The sequence below is a fragment of the Hevea brasiliensis genome, chromosome 4 (assembly GCF_030052815.1).
Source record: "Hevea brasiliensis isolate MT/VB/25A 57/8 chromosome 4, ASM3005281v1, whole genome shotgun sequence".
Lineage (NCBI taxonomy): Eukaryota > Viridiplantae > Streptophyta > Magnoliopsida > Malpighiales > Euphorbiaceae > Hevea > Hevea brasiliensis.
In genome coordinates, this window is record NC_079496.1 from 9,090,844 (window position 1) to 9,113,937 (window position 23,094).

Here is a 23,094-nt window from a genome sequence, read left to right on the forward strand (position 1 = left end):
AATTGGTATAGTATTTAATTATATTATTTTAATTTAATAACTAAAAATATATTATATATTTAATAAATTAAGATATTTAAAAATTAATTTAATAATTAATGAAATATCATACGTACAATGAATTGGGGATATTAAAAATATTGAACATGTTTTTTGTCTGGCCGCTCAAAGGGTGGGTTTGGAATTTCAAAGTCAGGGAAATATCTACGATAAGGTGTAGCATATCAAAATCATCTGTTTCCAGAAGGATAATGTCTTCTGTAGGGCATACCCATTTCCACTTTACTGTTCCCCAAGCCGGCACGCATTCCCATACATTGGCTCTTGTCTTCATACAGCACTTTCCTTTTTAAGCGCGTGCGCAACAACTATCGGATCGATTGCGGATTTTTTTTTTATTGATATTTATTTTTTAATAAATTAAATTATCAAAAATTTGAGTTTTCTTTTCAAAAATTATAAAACAGAAGCTTGCAAAAAAAATTATAAAACAGAAAAAAAAACTATTAATTACGACATCGTGATTTAAGAATAAAAAACACCTTTTAAAAAAAGCATTGTTTAATATTATTAAAAAAACTGTAATTATTATTTTGATATCCTCATCATTAAATTTTTATTTTAAATTATTTTTAATATTTTTTAAATAATATATTTTAAAAAATATATTTTTATCAATAATAATTTTAATAATAATACTAAATAAATATAGATCAAGAAATATATTTATTAAAAATACTTTATCCTTTAATAAATTAACTCAACAAGAATGGAGTTAATGAAGATATGAGAATACCTGTAAAATATATAAAAAAAAAACTAAATAGAGTATAAATCAATAACTCAATGAATTTAGATATTAAAATTTATTATATAAATTTAAAATATTATTTTATTTTTATAAATTAAAATTAAAATTTAGTAATATATTAAAATTATTAATAACTACATGCTTTGCATGAATAATTCCTTAATTATATATTGTAGCAATGATTTCATATGAAATAATTTATATATAATGATAATTTAATAAAAATTATATACATATATGTAAGTTTAAAAAAAACATTATTATAATATAGTTTTTTTTAGCTAATTTTAATAACTGTATCTATTTATGAGTTAATCTGTAACACCCCAAAATTTTAAATTTATTATTTTATGAGTAATATTGATATTTTAATTTTATTTAAATTTTAAGAAATTATTTGAGATTTTTCGGATTTTAAAAATCGGGTTCGATTTTCTGAAAATATAAACTTTGATATTTTAAAAATTAATTTAAAGACTACGTGGCAAAACTAAAAATATATTTGGAGTCTACGAATTTTTCTGAGTTTTCTATAATTTTTTCGGAATTTTTGAGCCTCGTTTTCGGTCCCAATGCAGAGTAAAAAATTCAAAATTTTGTATTCTGAATCGAACCGGTCGAATCGAACCAGACCGGATCGGACCGATCGAATCGGACCGGCCATTCTTCTTCCTTTTTCTTCCTCTCCCGCGCGCGTTTTTTTTCCTCACTTTCTCTCTCGTTTTCTCTCTCCTCCCTCCTCCCCTTGCTGTGCCGCCACCTCCCCTGCCACCCCACCGCCGTGCTCATCCTCACCACAGCCACCGGCCGCCACCGAATGCCGCTGGCGGCGACGCAAGCGCGCCGCTTCAACTTCCCAGCCAAAATCCGGCCGATCCGGCTACCAATCGGACCGGGTCTTGTGTCTAAACTCATCTACTAGTCGAGAGCTTTCCATAGACACCAAGAACACCGAAATCCATCTAGCGATTTGTCCAATTTTTGCCCGGAAAGTTTTAGCCCATTTTGACTTTTGGGCTAGATTTCTCGCAAACCGTGAACCCCAAGAGAAAACCGAGAGTACCAGAGTGCTCCACTCGTCGAGAGCTTCGCGGCGATATAAATTTCGAATTTTTCCGACACCGTTTTTCGGTGGGTCCCACAGAACTTCGCAGTGTTTTTCCGAGCATTTAATGATCTTAGAAAATTCTGAAAAACTTATGTACTAACCCCCGTGTTATGGGCTTCGTGTAGGTATCTTCAATTCATGGAAATTCGACAGTTGTCCGGATCTGTGAATTTCCGACCAGAAAGACCGGCTACCAGAAAAAGTCTCCGAATTGAATCGAGGTTTTGGCTATCCCACCATTGTCAGATGTCCCGAGCGCGTCCCCGAAGTTGGAATCGGCAAAGGTAAACCTGAGGTTTGCTTTTTCGTAAATTTCTAGTGCTTAAATAGGATTAAAAATCCATAAAATATTCGTGGTAGCTCAGAAAATTTTGATTCTTTTTGCAATAGCCTAGTAATATTACTAAGGACCGCGGGGAAAAGTTTTAGAATTTTTAGAGCTTATTTAGGCAGTTTTTGCAAAAATAATCAATTATAAGGACTAAATTGAAATTTTACATATTGTGATGGGTGACTGATTTGATGGGCCCAGGAGAGGCTGTGTGATGTGATTGAGTTGTGGATATATGGATTGTAAATATAAAAGTGTGTTTTGAGCCCTTTTGGAGGTTGGGTATGTCCTAGGTATAGGGGAGACTCTGCCGGATTTTCGGCACGACTTAGGACGTATTTAGTCTTTTCATTATTTGTATTGAGTCAATTGTGTTAAATAATTGTAATGTAATTGTCAAGTGAGCTGGAACAGCCTTCTTCCTCCGCCCAGCCGCCACAGTGACCGTTGTCAAGTCTGTGAGTAAAATATTAATTTTAATTGTAATTTCACTATTATTATATGTTCAAGCATGCCCATGCATCACTTATATGCATATATCTATGTAGATAAACTTTAGGCACGATTTATGTTGCATTCATAACTATGAAAGTGCCATATATGTTGTTGTGGTAATTTGGAGTAGTGTGCGTGCGTTGGCGTGCGTGTGATGTGGTGTGGACTATGGATAGGACGGGTAGACACGGCTTGAGATCTTCGCTGGGACTCGGTCCTTCGGGGTAGACACGGCTTGAGTTCTTCGTGGGAACCCGATTTGGTTATTAAGTGGAAGTCTGAGTTGAGTTCTTCACTGGCACAGTTGGAACTAAGAGAGCTGTATAGGGGATCAGCTCCCATATATATTATTATTGATATTACTGAGTGCGTGAGTGCTCCAAATTACCTTTTTTATGTTATGATGTGAAATTATTGCTGGTGTTGCATTTCACTCTACAGGGTGCATTAGTTTTAGATAGTTATAGAGATTATGGTTAAAATTTATATTTTACTCTCTGAGTCGAACACTCACTCCTGTTCAATATTTTTTTCAGGTTACAGGAGAATTTTATTGTGGTTAACCTGCTTTTCTTCTTCGCAGGTTGTTTATCAATATTTGTGTAATTTTATTTACTCCTAGAATTTCCGCATGTGTTAGAAATATTTAAATGATTCGGGTCTATAATATAAATTGTTATGTGGACCTGTAAAATTATTATATGCATGTTTGATGGACTGGATGAGGGAGCTGAGCTCCCATTTATCTTTATGTTGATATGAGTATGCGGAGGGTGAGCTGAGCTCCCCAATTGATGATATATTTTGTTTACAGGTCGGGTGAGTCAAAAACTCCCCGTTGAAAGGTCCACCTTATGGCCGGACTCTGTCCGGTTGATTTCTTGAAATTGAGCCCAAATGGGCCTTAGAGTTGAATTAATGAATATTTAGGCTTGCTACGGGCCTCGGGGGCTTTAGGCTGGCCCAGGTCCTAGTGCCGGTCCGGCCCATAGGTTGGGTCGTGACATAATCTTATAGTGATATATCTTTTTTTTTTTGTTAGGAAATTAAAAGAGTGATTATTCAAATTTAACTCTATCAAATTAGTGATAAGAATCAAACCAAGCTAGGCACAGTGACTTATCACATGGGTATCCATAAAAATTATTTACTCCGATTTAAACTAGATTAATATTTTTAAATTTTAAATTTATCCCAAACTTATTATTATCTCAAAAATATTTTAATCTTTTATATTTTATAATTTATATAAAAATATTTTTTATTAATAATTTATATTCTAAAAATTAATAATTTCATAAAATATAAATTATATTCAAAATTAAAATTAAAATATATAAAATATATTTTATATTTAATTAAATATTTATATAAATAATTAAAATAACCAATGCTTAACATATAAAATTTAATCAAATTAAATACTTAAAAAACAATTTTTTACTTTTTTATTTATTATTCTATAAAAGATCTGTTTTATATTATTATTGAAATTATTATTAAAAAAATTATTTTTTTAAATATATTAATTAAAAAATATTAAAAATAATTAAAAATTAAATTAAATTAATTTTAATTATAAAATATTAAAATAATAAAATAATTTTTTTAAAATTATTAATATTTAAAATAATATTTTTATTAAAAAAAATAATTTCAGCATTCCACATTCAATGCTAATAAGCCGATAGTATCCTCGCATAAAATCACCCATTTGCCATATAATTATCCTTATCCAACGCGCCGGAGAGTGAGAATAGGGAATAAAAAATGCAAATAGCTTGTTAATCCTGCACTCCACAACAGAATTATCGGCCACGTCATACTCATATCTGTCGTTCATGTCTGAGATGTAAATTCATTAAATTTTTTATTGTTAAATGTTCATTTATATTTTTATAAATATATGAAAATAATCATTTTCTTCCCGTGTATTATTATCTATCTAACCGCCAAGCCATAAAGGCAACCCCAACTCTACTCCATTTGGTTATCGAAGCCGAGCCGAATCGACCTCTCTTCTCTCGCTTGCTTTCTTGCTTCATCGTCTCGTAAAATAATGGAGAAAGCGATCAATAGGCAGCGAGTTCTTCTCGATCACCTCCGTCCTTCTTCATCGTCTTCGCACAATTATGAGTCCTCCCTCTCAGTAAGTCCCATGATTTCTGTTTTCTCGCTCTTTAGCTGAGAATTTCTCGATTTTGGTATAATTATTTGTATCTTTCTCATCAGATTTTGATGTTTTTGCCTTGAAAACGATGGATCTGAAATTTTAGAATCATGATTTGTTGCTTAAACTATACTCCAAATCTACGAGCCTTTTGTTTCTCAGTAATGGACTTGGGATTTTGAAACCAGGCATCGGCGTGCTTGGCTGGGGATAGCGCCGCGTATCATAGGACTTCGGTGTATGGAGATGATGTTGTGATTGTAGCGTAAGTTCCTTCTTTTATTATTTTCTTTCACCTTAATAACATTTATAACAGAGTCGAATGGTGTATTTATCATTTAGGAGTGATTTCATGGGTGGAGTCAGATTTTTTGGTTGTGTTATGCAGAGCATATCGAACTCCGTTGTGCAAGTCTAAGCGTGGTGGTTTCAAGGATACTCATGCTGATGATTTACTTGCTCCTGTTTTGAAGGTTTTTTTTTTTTTTTCTCTTTTTTGTTTTGTATTTGATTCAGTTTTATCGAGGTTGAATAGTTTCAAGTACAAGTCCTTCGATTTTTATTGTTATTGTTGCTAGCCTCTATTGATTCTGCATATTTTTTTTCTTTTCTCATTTCCACTGCTTGGTGCAGGCAGTGATAGAGAAAACAAATTTGAACCCAAGTGAAGTAGGGGATATTGTTGTGGGCACAGTGTTGGCACCGGGATCTCAAAGAGCAAGTGAATGCAGGATGGCTGCATTCTATGCCGGTTTTCCTGGTCTATTTCTTCCTTTTTGCTTCTCTTGAGGATTCTTGATCAGTCTTATTGGTTTTATTGCTTTGTTGCTTACAAGCACGGATCTTGTGTCTTTTTCAGAAACTGTGCCTATTAGGACTGTTAACAGGCAATGTTCGTCTGGGCTTCAGGCAGTTGCTGATGTAGCTGCAGCTATCAAAGCAGGCTTTTATGACATTGGTAAGGGAATATATAATCCTATATGTATTGCATGTTCCTGTCGTAATGTGTTGTTATTTTTCTTGACACACCTGTTTAATCCTGTTGCTTTAGGCATTGGAGCTGGTTTGGAATCCATGACGAGTAATCCAATGGCTTGGGATGGAGATGTGAATCCAAAAGTATGCCTCTCTCTCTCATATTTCTTTTGTTTCATGAGGTTTGTGGGTAAATGGTTTTTTTTTATGGGACCTCTGAGGTTTTGTTAATTGTGACAGGTAAAAGCCTTTGAGCAAGCCCAAAATTGCCTTTTGCCCATGGGTGTTACTTCAGAAAATGTTGCACATCGTTTTGGGGTGACTAGACAGGAGCAGGATCAGGCTGCAGTAAGTTGAATAGATCTGATAGTGCTACATGTTGCTGAGTACTTCTACATATTGATTGCCAAATTTATGTTTCTAGGTTGAGTCTCATAGGAAGGCAGCTGCTGCTACTGCTTCTGGCAAATTCAAGAATGAGATAATCCCTGTGGCTACCAAGGTATATTTTATTCATTGCTTTCTTAGCAAAAGTATGCATCTTTTATCCATTTCACTTGCTTGCATCTGTGTGTGGAGATGCACACCTAATTTATGCTGGCACACTATTGAATAAATTTCATATTTGAAGATTGTTGACCCAAAAACTGGACATGAGAAACCTGTCACCATCTCCGTTGATGATGGAATTCGTCCTAACACATCATTATCAGAGCTAGGAAAACTGAAGCCTGTGTTTAAGAAAGATGGAACCACTACCGCTGGTAAGCAATGACAGCCTGTGAATTTTTCATTTTGTTATGTTGAATGGTTTATTTCATGCCATTTATGGTGTGACACTTGTTCTTTAGGGAATTCTAGCCAAGTAACTGATGGTGCTGGGGCTGTGTTGCTCATGAAAAGAAGTGTGGCAATGCGTAAAGGGCTACCTATCCTTGGTGTGTTCAGGTATGCAGCTCCTATAAATTTAATTACTCATAGTGATAATTTATCTTTCTTAAGGTGCTGAAAGTAGAAATTACTGGAGCTGCACATAGTTTTTGTCCTCTGATCTCAATTTGTTTCACCAGATTAAGGGTGGTGACCTCATTCAGGGCCAAGGATTTTGCATAAATAGAGGAATTTTACTGCTGCTTTTTCTTTTTCCCAATGAAGTATTCTTTTGCTCATGCAGGACTTTTGCTGCTGTGGGTGTGGATCCTGCCATCATGGGCATTGGTCCGGCTGTAGCAATTCCAGCTGCAGTGAAGGCTGCTGGACTAGAACTTGCTGACATTGATCTTTTTGAGATAAATGAGGTAGAAAAACATGATTAGTAATTCCTGCCTTGACTGTCTGTGTAACTGTAACTTCCAGAATTAGAATCCATGAATTATTCCCAATTTTTGTATTAACAATTTTTTACTTTTCTTTTGCAGGCATTTGCTTCTCAGTTTGTTTATTGCCGTAAGAAGTTGGAGCTTGATCCGGAGAAGATCAATGTCAATGGAGGTGCAATGGCCATTGGGCATCCTCTAGGTGCAACAGGTATTTGTGCCACTTCGGTAAAGTTGATGTTGGTGTACTTGTGTTTGCATTGCTAAACATGACCATAGGCCATCTCTTTCAGAATTTTTTCCTAGAAGATCCTTGAATCTATGAACTAAATACATATGGAGTATTCGGTTATCATTGATTGTCATCTGAGACACATCTTTATTGTTACAGGTGCCCGCTGTGTAGCCACTCTACTGCATGAGATGAAGCGTCGGGGTAGAGATTGTCGCTTTGGGGTGGTGTCCATGTGCATAGGTACTTTTCCCTCTCTCTATTTCTCTCTTGCGCACCCATGCATGTGTGTACTTTTGTGGAACATTTGGTTGATGATGAATGAATGCAACTCAAATGCAGGCACGGGAATGGGAGCAGCGGCTGTTTTTGAAAGAGGGGACGCTGCTGATGATCTCTGCAATGCCCGGAGAGTAGAAACCAATGACCTGTTATCCAAGGATGCTATGTAGACGGATGCTTTTTTTCTTCCTTATCGTAGAACTATCAAATAATATCACATTGGGGAGTTCCGAATTTCCAACTATTGATAAACAGTATAATAAAGCGGTTTAATTTTTTTTATTCGGAAAGAAGAACCGAAATGCAGGAATCAAATTGGTTATATTTATTGGATTTTTCATCTCGGCGTTTGCTTGTGCGCCTGGAGCCCCTAGAAGCATGGGCTTGTATGCATCATTCGACGATCCATCTTCTCGTGAAGTTGATATATATATATATATATATATATATATATATATATATATATATATATATAATAATACTTTTTTTCCTCTTTCTTCTTTTCTTCTTCCGACTTCCCCTATTCTCTTCCGCATTAAAACTCACTTGCCTGTTAACTGACGACGTTGGTATGTCAAAATATTAAGTACATAAGTAATAAACTAATAATTATCCTAACCTTTTCAATTAGGATGAATTTAAGTAATTAGGCTACTATTAACTTGTAAAATGAATCAGTTGTAACGGAATTATCTTCGCCTGTTTTGGTTTTGACACAGAACTAACAAGGTATCTTACTTAAATTTCTCTTGCGTTTGAGATTCTGCTTTCTTTTTAGAAACTCCTTTCCATCATATTTTATTATTTTATTTTTTATTCTTTTTTTTAAGTCTCTTCTTTGAACAGCTCATCGTGCTTATCTCCTAAATTGATTTTTTTCATATCTTTTTTTTTCTAATAAACTCTCAAAGTGCCATTTTGATAAAATTTTACATGAGTTGATTTGGTCAGATTTAACATATACGTATTTATTCAAACTGAACCAATCAAACCGATTTTGAATGTGAATCAACACAGTAAATCATAAAGTCGATATCTTCGATTTTCACGATAAAAAGAATTAAATTCAGATGTCGATTTAACACTCATGTACATGTTAAACTAAATAATTAAAATACAATTTAGTGCCAATAAAAATATAATATATGCACGTGAGAGAGGCAAACAGTAGATATTTTAATTTGGAATACGCATTTGGTACGGGTTATTTATTATGTTCACTCGAAATTCAAACTGAAAATTCACAACTAATATTTAAATGCATAAAATCATTAATTTTGGTTTAAATTTATTTGTAGCAGCTCCGACAAGCTTCTTAAATCGTACCCTGCATAAAAATGGGAGGTTTCCTCCATAGATGGAGCCCCTGCATATAGTATTTTCTGGACCATGGCGAGCAAATCAAAGCTTTCCCAATTTATTTACCTTCAAAATTTCCACTAGCTTAGCAACTAGCTAGCAAGACAGGATCCCACTTGGCTACATCAGACGCAATATCAAGGAGATTTGGGCTCTACATACGAAAGGTTTCAGAATCAACCATTGATTTCAGGTTTAAAATCCTAGATGTTCTTCCACTCTAGTCTAGGCAGTTTCACGTCATCTTTCTCAGATGTTTTAACTACTAGTAAAAGATGCGTATATTTATTTCTATGATCTATCCTATATGAAAAATGACAAATATTTCAATAAGAGTGCATAGGAAAGGCACTAATCATATTCAATTTTTGGCAGTCTAGAGGCATGCATTGAAACAAAGAATAAATACACGGCTGTGGATGTTCCTTGCACATAAATAATTCCTGCTTGAAATTCGAGGTTGGAGAAGACCAAAGACATGGCACAAAATGAAACAGGGACATGCAAGATTGCACTTTGCTTCCATATTTCTTTTTGCCCCAAATTCTCAACCACTTCATCAGAAATCCATTGGTCGGTGGTTCTGCTTGTGAATTACCAGGACAATGCTCAACATGAACACACGTATCAATCAAACAGAGTTACTGAAGGAAATGTCATCAACACCATCTATGCTAAAAATTCATTACTCCTTTAACACATTGACTAAATCTATTGTTTAACACAATTGCACAGTTTCTGTTATGTGATGCTCCAGAGGGCTGGTTAACAGAAACTATACTTATGATTACCTTTGAAAAAAATGGCTTCCATATTTTGACTTGACCTGAAGAAGCATATGACAATCAAAGCACTGACATTTTCTAGCGCACATCAAGTTATGGATGACTTGCAAACTGGGCATAATGTTCTTCTGCTGAGCCATGGATCAATACACTGGCAAAACAATATAAAATTGAACAGTCAAATATCATTGGCATAAAATAAATGGAAATACTTCTTAAATTGCAAAGAATGAGAATTCCTACATCTTTATGAAATTTGTGCAAGCAAGGAAGATGACGTATAGTTTCTCCGATGGTTGGGGTTTCTAGACAGATTGCACAAGTTTCTTCAAAGTTAACAGTCTGCGTAAACAGAGTGCAACATAATAATCAACATAAACAGTCCCCATTACCATCTCAATGCTTTTTTCCACTTTTGTTCAAGCACATGCTTATGCTAATTCAACAGCATTTGGCACTCATATTTAAGTACCTGTACCACAGACTCCGGCAAACTGTTAATTTGATTGACCGATGCGCCCTGTTGGTGATTGTTCTCATCAAGGGCCAACAACATTTCATAATCATTCCTGCAAAGAGAAAAAGAAATAAAGATGTGTGATATATCTTCTAAGCATAGTTATTAAAGACGCGCCTCAAGCTCCAAGCTCACCAGACTCCAGTCCTAGCGCCTCTACAGGAAAAAAGCAGGCAACATTCACCAGGCTCTCGCTTTATGCTCCTAGGCGTGCGCCTTGTTCCAAGCGCAAGGCTAGAAAGGCGCGCCTTTTTTATTTCTACATTTGGCGAGTACTTCCATTGACAAAAAACACTATTATCCAACTCGAAATTTGTTGATCTAGAAGTTTTCAAAATTAGTATTGTTGGTGATAACTAGTCACCAAAATCTCATCAAACTAACATACTCAGGATTACAAACCTCTCATATTTTCATTTTCAACACTACCACTCATTATCTTTTTCAAAAAAAAAAGTTAATACTCCTTTAGTTCTTAAAGGTGAGGAAAATGATGAAAATATTGATTTTGAAGATGAATATTAAGAGGATGAAGGTGTAGAAAAAGATGAAGAAGAAATAGTTACTTTATAATTTCTTAACTTTAGTTATGAAAGATTAAAAGACTATTAAAGTTTTAATAATTTAGTACTTGAATACTTATTTGTTATTATTATTTTTAGTTTTATGTTATTTGAAGTTTAATGGAATATTCATTTTTTTGTTTTTTTTTTTTTTGTGCCTCATCCCGCTCAGGCGTGTGCCTTCACCTTGCGCCTTGCGCTTAGGCTCCAGGACCCCTTAGCGCCTTATTGCGCCTTGAGCCTTTAATAACTATGCTTCTAAGCTCAATATGTTTCACGGAAATTAACTTGTTTGTGAAAAATATTTTCCAAAGAGAACATTTTCTAAGAAAATAATTTTTTTTGTTTGGTTTCCATACAGAAAATCAACTGGAAATTAATTGTTGGCATTTGGAATAAATTGGAGAATATAAATTTCTTTTCATGACTATGAAAATGTTTAAACCTGCATAAACTTCATATTTTTTGATTTATTAATGAATATGAGAAAAATTAAACAAAAATAGTAAAATATGGATGTCAACGGCAAAGAGAGAGTCATTTTCCTTGAAAATAAAATAACTTAGTTTTTCCATTAAATGATTTTCCTAAGCACCCCAAAGGCCGAAACACCAATAAACATTATTCAGGAAAATAAATGCAGCCTAAGTTGCAATGTGAGCATGTATAAGTAAATCTGGACTGGAAATTCTCATTCAAAAAGTTATAACAGGGACAGGGACTGATGAAGGATAAAAAGATGAGCAACACCAGCAAACAGTATTAAGTTTGAGAATTATTTACAGACAAATGCAATGGTGGTTAATATAATAGCTTTGAGGAGTACATGTTTAAGAGATATGCTTTTCCTACAGAAATGAGCTAAAAAGATTGCAGACAACAAATCAATTTCAGATCATTCACTAAATACTAATATTGGTATTAGCAGCTGAAACAGCAATACTGCCTGCCACTCTAACCAGCAACCAAACATGCCATGTACTCATGCCAAACAATGGTCAACATAGTACGCAATGGGAAAGGAACCCTAAACTGAGAGAAGTAATAATAATAATAAACCAGGAATTGAGACATCAACTTCCCATTCAATCCTATAAAATGCTAATAAATATAAGGATTTTAAACAAGCTAGTTGAATGGGCAACAAAAGTAATGCGATATTTAGGCAGAAAATCACTGCTTGATGCATCCATGCACGTTGCCAATTTGCCATTGCAGCCGATCATTAAGCGGTCCCCATGCAGGACCCACAATGAGGCCCACCATAATATACATTGGTGAAGGCTCAAAACAAAAAGCAGAACTGCAAGTTAGCATTTCTCTCGGTAGACATGCTTCACAATTCACATGATGACTCCTCTGAATTTATGCTATGTCAGAATGAATAATAATAATAATAATAATAATAATAATAATAATAATAATAATAATAATAATAATAAAGTGGGTCTTCTTTCCAAATGCTTCTAAATTGTCATTGAATAAAAATTAGTTAATAAAGAGATGAAAGTCTTACTCGTTGAAATCACGCTGAACTTGAAGCATGCGATTAGCTGTCACACTCATATCACTGAATTCCCCTACTGCATCCTCAAATGCTTCCAATACATCAAGTCTCTGCATTGAGAAGCAAGAAATCAGTTTCATTGTTAAGTCAATGTGCCTACCACCTGATATACACACTAATCGTACCACCTGATCTACACACTAATAAAACATGGAAAACAGAACAAAGGTAAAAGATAAAAGGATAACTTGAATTTTTTTTTTAAAAAAAAAAAAGAGTTTAGACCAAAATTAGAATGCTTGGACCACTTCCTTTGTAAATAATCTTTGGACCATAAACCCAAGGGGGGTAGTTTAGGACCCAAATATGATATATAAATAAATAAATAAGAAATTGCAATCAAATTAAAGACATCTTATTAAACCAAACATTTTATAACATCTTATCTAAAGTACAAAAGGCCTAAAATATTTTTAATTCATTCCTTTGAAAGATAAATGAAATTTATCCCCATGGTGTCATGGTGAACAAACTACCATATCTGAAACACACAACTTATAAAATATTCAAACTCTAACAAAAATTTAAGCTCCCAAATGACTTAAACATCCATGAAATATTTAAAAAAAAAGTGTAAAGTGTAAACAACATCAAGATCAATCAAAACCAAAAACTCTTTTCAAAATGCAGCACATCATATATGGTGAACAAAAAACACTAACAATAAAAGTTAATAAGGTGAAAAAATATACCATGTCTAAGTCCATGTCCAAAGGAAACTGGAAACTCCTGGCCCTAGATAATGCTGTACGAGAGTGGTTCCTGGCTCTGGAAGGAGATAGGTTCAACAAGCGATTCCTCAATTGTGATATTCTAGTAGCAGGAACTTGAGCCTGGGCTCCTCTTCTATTTGAAGGAGTCTGAAAGGACAGTGGCTGGGGTTGTCTATTTGCGTGCATTGTAGATGATGAGCTCCTCTGCATAAAATGCAATTAAGGTGATGCATTCAATAAGACTGCAAATAAGATTAGATTAATAATTTTGGCAAATTATTTTTCAAAGTACAACAGCAGAAGCAGGAAACTTTTGCAATTTAAAATTTTGCTTGGATGAGTTTAAAATAGTCAGAAATTATATGGACTAGAAGTCTAAGCACTTATGGGTTTAGGATTACTATTGAGTCTATAATACCTAAGCCTGTTATGATTTATTGTTCAATTTTCCCAAGTTGTCGACGCAATTCAAACCCCAGGTGTGATGTTTAAGAAACTCCATTTATGATGCTTATAATCTTTTATCTTTTATTTTATTTCAAATTCTAGCTATCCTATAAAAAAGTTGTTCTTCATTCATAAAGCTATACCCAGCTGCACCACATCATTTAGAAAACAACAATCCAAGAACAGGCAGAATTTTTTTAGTTGTTTTAAAAAATAAAATCATTGATGCAAGCTGTTTTAAGGCTAGGCAAAATCACTGATAAAAGGCATACTTACAAGACGTAGCCTAGGTTGATTTTGATTAGAAGCAGTGCGGAATGTATCCTCCTCCTGCTGCAGTACCCACGCTATATTTTCATCAATCTGTTAAAAAGGTCAATATATGTGACAGGCTGACAATAAAGCATAAAAGTTACAGAGTAATCATATAACATCAAAAAGAGCGGCAAGAAGGAATCAATTTAAAAGAGAACCAACCTCACTGCCTCCAATTATTGGCGCCTCATGATACAATTGTTCCTGGAGTTCACGAGCCAACATTTCATCTGCTTCTACTTGTCTTGCCCTGGCATCTGATTCATCATTAATGGAACCTAATCCTGGAGAGGAGTTGTTTCTCATTTCAGGTACCAACTCATCAATTTCATAGGTTGGTTCAAAAATACCCTTTTGTTGTCTATTCAATGTTCTGGATGATCTTGAGCTAGATGGCTCCTCAGATGAACCAAGGAACAAGATTTCTGGGTCATCAGTAACCATTATAGAGCATTCATTGTGATTTCTTGAAGTCAATCCATGTTTCTTCTGCCTTTTACTATGTATATTCCCAATATGATGGGGTTGAGTTATTTGATTGAGAACAGATGCAAGCCTGGAAGCTGTTTGGCCTTCACCCTGATCTCCAGAATCATGTGTATTCTTGGTAACATTTCCATTCCCATTATTTCTTCTTATCACTTTGTTTTCTTCCAGCTCATCAATAAAGCATACATCTTCACCTTCTGTTTGATGTATTTTCTTTGCACGGTTGTGCGTATTTCTCCAATCACCTAATAGTGCATCTCTGCTGGCATTGCTGGTTTCATTAGCTGCTTTATTATTAGTCCCAAAACTGCAGCAGAGACATAATATGCTATCAAGGCTCAGGATATCAATATTCTGAAAGAACAAACCGCCAAAGTTGACCACAAAGAAATTTAGCTAGAGATACCCACCAGTTAATAATCTGAAGAGATGTAAGGATCAAAAGAAAAGCAATAAAAAGTGTAAAATAATAATATAAGTTCAGCAGAATATTCTCTAGCACCTATATAATGTATCAAAGTTTCAGGGGATAGTGTCATACATCAAGTCAACAAGATTAAGATAGCTGATTACTAAATAAATTAGTCCATTAGATGAGGCAGGAAAAAAAAAAAGGCATCCATGATCCAACCAAAATGTGCACCGCATATAAGTACCTAGTGGATGCATGAACAATTTTCTCGTTATGCTTTATTGACGAAGATGGATGAATTATCAGCCCTTTTCCTTTAGTTCTATGATAATTGTTCTCTTCATTGAATATTTCCCTGATATCTACCTCAGATGGACCATCAGAAACCATGGTACTAGAGTGATCTTTTCCAACATCAGTGGAACCAACTTGGTGACTATCAGCCAATTTTGGTGCCCTAGTGGATATATAATGCGGAGAAATACAGCCATTTCGCACCAGTGCTTTTTGCCCCATTACTCTTGGTGAGGTAGCAGATAGATGAGAAGCAGAAATTTGTTTTTCAATTTTAGGTTGAGAACCACCAGTGAGATCAATCCCTTTTCCATGATTTATAGTTGAACCAGAACCATTAAATGCATTCACAACTATTTTTTCCTTCCCCTTAAAGGCATTGCTGGATGTCATAGGGGCAAATTGTAGGGTGGAGCCAACATTAGATGATACTTGAACATCTCTTGTCTCTTCAGCCAGCAGAGTTTTTGATGCCCTGCATGGAAAAGCCATGTCAAATGTAGCATCCTTTTCTATACATACAGTTGATCTCAAAGGAATTTCAGTGCATTCAGTTTTCCCTTTGTCCATATGTTGCATTCCAATAGAAAGTCGAGTTCCAGGCTTGGAGCTATTGGCCATTGCTACTCTTCTAAATAGAGGAGCATTTTGGGAAGGATAGTAATTTTCTAATGAAGAAAAAGCAACAGATTTATTGCGAGGCCCAAATTCATTCGTCATGACAGCAATTCTTTGAGGATTTAAGCGAAGTCTTCTATCATACCCATCTTCACCTATCAGCCTGCTCTTCGCCCTTGGCTGGTTGAAACATTCTTTATCCATAAAATCAAAAGTTCTTGAAGGACCGACTACAGATGAATTACTTTCTTTTCCTGATTGTGCATTATTGACATGTAGTGCAGTTAACCTATCAGGAGTATCAGGTATATCCACAACCTGTTCAATGTCCATCTCCTCCATGCTTTGTCTGTTAAAAAAGAGAGTCCAGGGAATAAGCATTTATTTTATTGAGAACGAGCAACTTAATAACGACGACAGTTACAACTCTTAATCCAAATACTAAATGGCAACTAAATAATTTATGAAACTGCAGTCCAAACACATATTTGTACACATAAATATAAGAAAAAACCACAAATTCAGACATACAGAAAGTAAAGTAACCATTGATTGGCTGCAGTATCCTGCAGAAGAAAAATGCCAAATACTAGCCCAAAAATAAGGTATTGTAGAAGACCTACACCAACTAATCTCAACATGCCCATCGCAGAAGCTATTTAGGAGACATGTAATAGCATCTACAGTTATACATTCATAATGTTAATGGAAGAGCAAACCCCAATAACATCAGAAGTGTGATTTGGAAGAGTACTGAATGATAGGTTTAATTGATAAACATTTAAACACACAGAGGCACAGACGCAGACACAATGCCCTTATAGATATGCAAGCACAAAATGGCCCTTAATTTGATTAGTTAAAATGGTAAATTTGGGAAAGAAACTTGTACAACAGCAACAAGAAAACTCCTTTATACAATTTAAAGGCTTTAAAATCCTTAGATTAGTATCTAAAGAGATGCAAAGAAAGCATAAAATGTAGTTCCAGGAAAGTATTTAAATTACAATGCATTAAAGCAGTATTAAGCAGACACAATTCCACTAAATCACAAGGGATATAACCAAGTGAAAACAAGAAATTGCCTACATAATCACACCAAAATTAGTGAGTCAATGATAAAAGAATACTACTTTGATAATTAGCCCACAATATAACCAATTCCGAGGAAAGGAGAAAAAGGTAAAAGCAAACATTTTTTAATTGGGGAAAAAGGAAAAATATAACCTTCAAAGTAAATTACTAACATTAAAAAAAAAGGAAAAAAAAAAAGAAAAAAAAAAGGCAAGCAAGCTAGCTATTTCTGATGACCAAAGCACCACCAGACAATAATTCACAGCAAAATCATTACGATATGAGAAACCGACGCTAATTTCCAACTCCATCAACCAAATCTATGATCAATCCGGAAATGGCCTGATAAGAAATTTAAAACAGCTAACAAAATACAAATAAATAGGGAAAAAAATTTCAAATTTAAACATTAGAACATTAACCTAAAAAACACAAATTAAAAAAAAAAAAAATATATATATATATATATATATATATATATATATATATATATATATATATATATATATATATCTGAGAACAACGAATCAGATAGTAATTGGATCAAACAGCTAAAACGTAAAAACACAGAGAGAGAGAGAGAGAGAGAGAGAGAGAGATTTTGAATCTTGAAATTATTTAAAGAAATGAAGAAATTGGATTAATCAATTAACAAAAGCAATATTTACCTGATATCGTTGTTATTTTAAAATCCAACACTCAAAACATATCTCAATCACAGAGAAGCAACTCTGCAAAACAATTCCATGCGCCCGTGTGTCCTATACCTGTCTCCTTCCCTCCGTCATTCTATTCAGATTTCGGAGGCGCGATGGATCGAGCGGCTCGGGTTTGGGTCGGTTCAATAGCATCTAGGATCTGCCTCATACGTCAGCCCAAGCTCACCCCAAAATCAGAGAGACCCAATGCCCAATTTTGATTAAGGCCTGTTTGTTTTAAGTTGCGGCGCCGAAAAAAAAACGTTTTTAGAAAAATCATCATTTTAAATCACTATTAAAAAATAATTTAATTTAATATTTTTATACTAAATATATTAAATTTAATCTTAAATTAATATATATACATATTCATATTAAATGCTAAAAAATGGAAAATAAAAACTTGACGCTGGGATGCATAATTAATTAACATTCACATAATTAAAAATAATAATTTTATTTAAAATTTAAAATTTTTAGAATTTATAAATTTTAAAGTATTTAAAATTGTATTTAAACATATTTTTTATAAATTTAATTATTGACATTAGATAATACTTAATTTAATAATTTTATCTTAAAATATATAATAATAAATTAATAATTTATTTTATAAATAGTACATATGAAATATAGTTAATATGAATAAAATATTATATTTATTACATATTTTAAAAAAATTTAAATTATGAGATTTTTAATATATAAAAATATAAATAAAACATGTGTTAATACAATAAGAAATAAATATTATATAAAAAAAGGTCAACACAAATATTTTACCAAAAATAAAATATAAATGTTTATAATTTTTATATTCGCCATTATAAATGTATTCTTTTAAATCATTCATCATGTTTTTCTAATTGCATTTATATTGTATATATTATATTATTACATTATAATAAAATAATATTTTAAGGAAAATAATTAATAATTATTCAAAAAATAAATTTTAATTTGGCTTAGATAAATATAAAATTATTTAAATTTTAATAGTATTTAAATTGTATTTATTATATTTAACAAGATAATATGATTTTAAAACCATAAAATATAAAAAATATTAAATTATATTATTAAAATAAAAAAAACAAATAAATAATCGTAATGTGCAAGTGAAAGAACTAGTTAATTTTTAATATCCTCTATTTGAGCTTTCAGGCTTTCACATCAATTATAGATGTGTGTATGGATTTATAAGCGTTATCAAGACTTTTTCCGATTAGTAATTGCCTAGATATGCGTATTGGTACAGTAAGTTTTGTATTCTCGTATATGCATGTCTTCTATAAAGAAAAAAGTAAATTCTGATGGGTGAGGCTTGATTCACAGTGTGGTCTAATAATTTAATGAGGTCCACGAGTTAGTGGGCACACCCATTAGGCCTAAACGTTTGGACTCTCACATCGATTATAGATGTGTGTATGCGTGGATTTATAAGCGTGGATTTATAAGTCTTGTCAAGGCTCTTCCTAATCGGTAATTGTCTGAGTGTGAGTGTTAGTACAATAAATCTTGTATTCTAGCGTGTGCACGTATTCTCAAAAGAAAAAAAATATCCCCTATTTGAAGAGATATTGTCTTAATATTTACTTCACCGTCAATGCAAAATAGACCTGATTCGGCTACAATCTGATTTTGAACCATGCATGGGCTTGAAAGGCCCTAAACGAAATCGCATGAGGATAGCTTAAAGGCAATCAGTTTCAATAATTTCAACTCAATTCTTGTTTGATTTTAATTTGACACAATTCGATTGTCAATAAGAGAAAAAGAAAAAAAAAATTGATTTGAATAGAATCAGATCACGTAATCGAACCGCTATCCAATTTAAAGAAGGAGGAACCGACTCTCCTCAAAATGATTTATCCGATGTCACGATAACGGATGTAGCAAGCAAAAATTTGTGCTCCCACTCCACCCTAAAGTCCTAAATTCACATCATTTCTATTACTCATCAGTCACACATCTCTTGGAAGTTAATTCTACGTTCTAGATGTTCTTCAAAAGTTAATCCTCTCATTTATATATTTATATATATTAATTAATTATAGAATATATAAATATATATATATATATATATATATATATATTATTAGATTTTTATTAATATTATAAAATCGAAAATTTCTAAATTTAGTATTGCATGATTTAAAAAAAAAAAAAACCGAAAAACGAGTTGCGAATTCTGGTGATGTTGAGGGTCGAGTCGATGGTCGCTGCTGCGGCGATGGTCATGGACCAGAAGGTGAAGGTAGATGCAAGTCAGGCCCATTGATATGTTTTTTATTAGCCCATCCTCTGTAGGCCCATTTTTCATCAAGGACTTTAATTAAAATTCTTTCAGTTTTATAGGCGACTTAAATACTATTAACTATATATATATACATATATATATATATATATATATATATGAAGTTTTCGGATCAGTTTTTACATATAGAAGTTGAATTTTTTATTTGAACAATGTTAATAATGTATTTTTATACATTAACCTTGGTATATTCAGAATATATAATTATAAAATATTCTTAATTAAAATTGAATTTTAATTTAATAAAAAAGATGAGTTCGGACTATATCTATTAAGTATTATTAAATCTTTTTTTTTTAATTAAATATTATCAAATCTTAATAATGTTGTTCTTTTTTTATGAATATGATTAACATGTCTTTGATCTGCAATGTAATAAGACCTAATAACATCACTTAATAACACTAAAAATGTGATTTTTTAAGTAATTTCAATACCTGTATGCTAATTATCGACCCTAATGTGACTAAGATATCCATAACTTGATCATATCCCTAGGATTATAGCATACAAATGTTAGTGTCACCTTTTGCCATAGCAGTCTGAATTTGTAAGCATTTACGCAAATGAAATTCACTAATTTGATTTTTTTTTTTTTAAATTTAATACATTGTGAATTCGAAATATAAAATTTATGTAAAAATATATAAAATAAATAAAATCTATATATTTAATTTTAAATTCATGATAAAATGAATATATATAAAATTTTTAATTTTCAGTAATTAAGCGTACAGAATCTTTATGCAGTCCTTAAAAGCAGCTGCTTGGGGATAAAGCTTGAAAATGTTTCCACTTATATCTTACCGAATTCAGGGCACACAAGCCATGGCTAATATGCACGGCCACAGCACTCTAGCTAACCAACAAAATATCTGATTACGCAAAATTAATTCAATTTCCTTTAATAAAAATATAAACATTTTTAAAAACATAAAAATACACTAGATACACATTAAAAAATTATATATTTATAAATAAGTTAAATTCTACTTAAAATATAGATAGTAAATGAATTTTATGTAAATATATAAAAAAAAAGTATATATACACCTGAAAATACTGAATAATTGGCGGCATTTAAATTCCCACACCCATTTATTGCGAACCTTGCACCTGAAATTGCAAATTTCTTGATGGGTCTTCCTATTTTTGTGGTAAGTGAGAGGCCAACACAACTTCAAGTCATGTGGGGTTTGATAAGCTAATAATATTAATGGATATAACCTTACCAAACCCACTGGTCACGTGCCAACAGGCCCTCTAATCTCCAGTCGTTGGAGCTATGTATTATGGTATGCACGTGATGTTTAGCTAACTTTCCCTCTTACGTCTTACCCTTGACCGTTTCTCTGTGTATAAAGCCACTACGCCTTCAAATATGTTTGTGGCATAAACAAGACTCATTCGCAACTCTTGAGAGCTTATTCATCCACCTGCAGTTTTTTATCACCTTCTAATCGTTTCTTCAACTTCCTCAAGGAAAAAAAATGGTGACCGTAGAGGAAGTACGCAAGGCTCAACGGGCCGCAGGTCCCGCCACTGTCTTGGCCATCGGAACAGCAACTCCGCCCAATTGTGTTGATCAAAGCACGTACCCTGATTACTACTTTCGCATCACTAATAGTGAGCACAAGACGGAGCTTAAAGAGAAGTTTCAACGCATGTGTAAGTTAGCTTAGCTATATACATACATACTTTTTCATTTTTACAACGAAAATTTAGTTGGAAAAAAGGGATTGTATTTTCAAGTGCTAAACCTGTTTTTGGTCATGCCTTTCAGGTGACAAATCCATGATCAAGAAGCGTTACATGCACTTGACAGAGGATATATTGAAAGAAAACCCTAATATCTGTGCATATATGGCTCCTTCCTTGGATGCCAGACAAGATATAGTGGTGGTCGAGATACCAAAGCTAGGCAAAGAAGCTGCCGTCAGAGCTATCAAAGAATGGGGCCAGCCCAAATCCAAAATCACTCACTTGGTCTTTTGCACGACTAGTGGTGTGGACATGCCTGGTGCTGATTATCAGCTAACGAAGCTTTTGGGTCTCCGCCCATCCGTGAAGCGGCTCATGATGTACCAACAAGGTTGTTTCGCCGGCGGAACGGTTCTCCGCCTCGCTAAAGACCTCGCCGAGAATAACAAAGGTGCTCGTGTTCTTGTTGTTTGCTCCGAAATAACAGCGGTGACATTCCGTGGTCCAAGCGACACACACCTTGATAGTCTTGTAGGCCAATCTTTGTTCGGTGATGGTGCAGCAGCTATCATAGTGGGCTCAGACCCAGTGCCCCAGGTCGAGAAGCCATTGTTTGAACTTGTCACTGCAGCACAAACCATCCTTCCTAACAGCGACGGGGCTATAGACGGACATCTCCGGGAAGTTGGGCTTACATTTCACCTGCTTAGGGATGTTCCTGGGATTATCTCAAGGAACATAGAGAAAAGTCTTGTTGAAGCATTCCAGCCACTGGGCATCTCAGATTGGAACTCTCTGTTTTGGATTGCCCACCCTGGTGGCCCTGCAATTCTTGACCAAGTAGAGGCGAAGCTCGGGCTGAAGCCTGAAAAGCTGCGGGCCACAAGGCACGTTCTTTCTGAGTACGGTAACATGTCCAGCGCATGTGTGCTATTTATTTTGGATGAGATGAGAAAGAAGTCTGCTGAGGATGGGCTTAAATCTACCGGAGAAGGGCTTGAGTGGGGTGTGCTGTTTGGTTTTGGGCCTGGGCTCACTGTTGAAACTGTGGTGCTCCACAGTGTGGCTACTTAATTAGAGAGGCAGCTGAGCTGATGTTGACCTGCATGGTCAACTTTTATCATTTCCACTTTCATGGGTCTATTTTATTTTTCTTTCTGGCTTTGTTCGCTTCCATTTGGGCTCTTTCCAGTCTTAGATGGTGTCTGCATCAGGGTGTCATGGTGGACACTGGTTATGCAATGTGTGAAGACTGTGATGCAATGATTGTGTTTGGTTTCAACTTTTACCTTGTGGCAATTCCAATTCATATATATATGAAAAAAAAAAACTCATATGGTGAATAATAATGTTCCATTTTATTTCACAAAAGAAATTTTATAATTAACTTCTCACATCTCCACAAGTCGTGCCATAATTTTATCCATTTAATCAGTTGAATTGCTTCTCAAAACTCAATCTTAATCCATAATTAATATTGTGAAATGTGATTAGAACTATAAGAT

General features: G+C 33.8%; 3 protein-coding genes across 4 annotated transcripts; 2 read left to right on the plus strand and 1 right to left on the minus strand.

Moving 5' to 3' along the window:
• The first annotated feature begins 4,606 nt into the window (after window positions 1–4,606).
• LOC110641352 (3-ketoacyl-CoA thiolase 2, peroxisomal) lies at window positions 4,607–8,002 on the plus strand. Its single transcript, XM_021793041.2, has 14 exons — window positions 4,607–4,894; window positions 5,104–5,180; window positions 5,304–5,388; window positions 5,549–5,675; window positions 5,775–5,873; window positions 5,967–6,034; window positions 6,131–6,238; window positions 6,315–6,392; window positions 6,522–6,654; window positions 6,742–6,838; window positions 7,065–7,188; window positions 7,309–7,417; window positions 7,598–7,681; window positions 7,781–8,002. The coding sequence occupies exons 1-14, from the start codon at window positions 4,805–4,807 to the stop codon at window positions 7,888–7,890; spliced, it is 1,389 nt and encodes a 462-aa protein (XP_021648733.2). The 5' UTR covers window positions 4,607–4,804; the 3' UTR covers window positions 7,891–8,002.
• Window positions 8,003–9,437: 1,435 nt separating this feature from the next.
• Window positions 9,438–17,803, minus strand: LOC110641351 (uncharacterized). 2 transcript variants are annotated; one of them, XM_021793038.2, is made up of 9 exons: window positions 17,542–17,803; window positions 15,132–16,148; window positions 14,149–14,782; window positions 13,948–14,034; window positions 13,204–13,428; window positions 12,461–12,561; window positions 10,337–10,433; window positions 10,108–10,206; window positions 9,438–10,015 (listed from the first exon to the last, which is right to left on the minus strand). In XM_021793038.2, exons 2-9 carry the CDS (start codon window positions 16,139–16,141, stop codon window positions 9,953–9,955), a joined length of 2,316 nt encoding a protein of 771 aa, XP_021648730.2. In that variant the 5' UTR covers window positions 16,142–16,148; window positions 17,542–17,803; the 3' UTR covers window positions 9,438–9,952. The 2 variants fall into 2 exon arrangements, with proteins under 2 accessions (XP_021648730.2, XP_021648732.2); XM_021793040.2 differs by lacking the exons at window positions 9,438–10,015; window positions 10,108–10,206; window positions 10,337–10,433 and adding an exon at window positions 11,815–12,303 and having other exon boundaries at window positions 17,542–17,778.
• Window positions 17,804–21,263: 3,460 nt separating this feature from the next.
• On the plus strand, window positions 21,264–22,877 carry LOC110641350 (chalcone synthase 1). The gene is made up of 2 exons (XM_021793037.2): window positions 21,264–21,556; window positions 21,672–22,877. Exons 1-2 carry the CDS (start codon window positions 21,379–21,381, stop codon window positions 22,661–22,663), a joined length of 1,170 nt encoding a protein of 389 aa, XP_021648729.1. The 5' UTR covers window positions 21,264–21,378; the 3' UTR covers window positions 22,664–22,877.
• The last annotated feature ends 217 nt before the right edge of the window (window positions 22,878–23,094 follow it).

Bases quoted from the DNA above. Each gene is read 5' to 3' on its own strand.
- LOC110641351 (XM_021793038.2), bottom strand. From the start codon at position 16,141: ATGGAGGAGATGGACATTGAACAGGTTGTGGATATACCTGATACTCCT. The intron at 13,429-13,947 runs GTAAGTATGCCT...CATTTTATGCAG, and splicing joins ATCAACCTAGGCTACGTCTT to AGGAGCTCATCATCTACAAT. The intron at 10,207-10,336 runs GTACTTAAATAT...CTGTTTACGCAG, and splicing joins TGCCGGAGTCTGTGGTACAG to ACTGTTAACTTTGAAGAAAC.
- LOC110641352 (XM_021793041.2), top strand. From the start codon at position 4,805: ATGGAGAAAGCGATCAATAGGCAGCGAGTTCTTCTCGATCACCTCCGT. The intron at 6,239-6,314 runs GTAAGTTGAATA...TTATGTTTCTAG, and splicing joins AGGAGCAGGATCAGGCTGCA to GTTGAGTCTCATAGGAAGGC. The intron at 7,189-7,308 runs GTAGAAAAACAT...TTTCTTTTGCAG, and splicing joins ATCTTTTTGAGATAAATGAG to GCATTTGCTTCTCAGTTTGT.
- LOC110641350 (XM_021793037.2), top strand. From the start codon at position 21,379: ATGGTGACCGTAGAGGAAGTACGCAAGGCTCAACGGGCCGCAGGTCCC. The intron at 21,557-21,671 runs GTAAGTTAGCTT...CATGCCTTTCAG, and splicing joins AGAGAAGTTTCAACGCATGT to GTGACAAATCCATGATCAAG.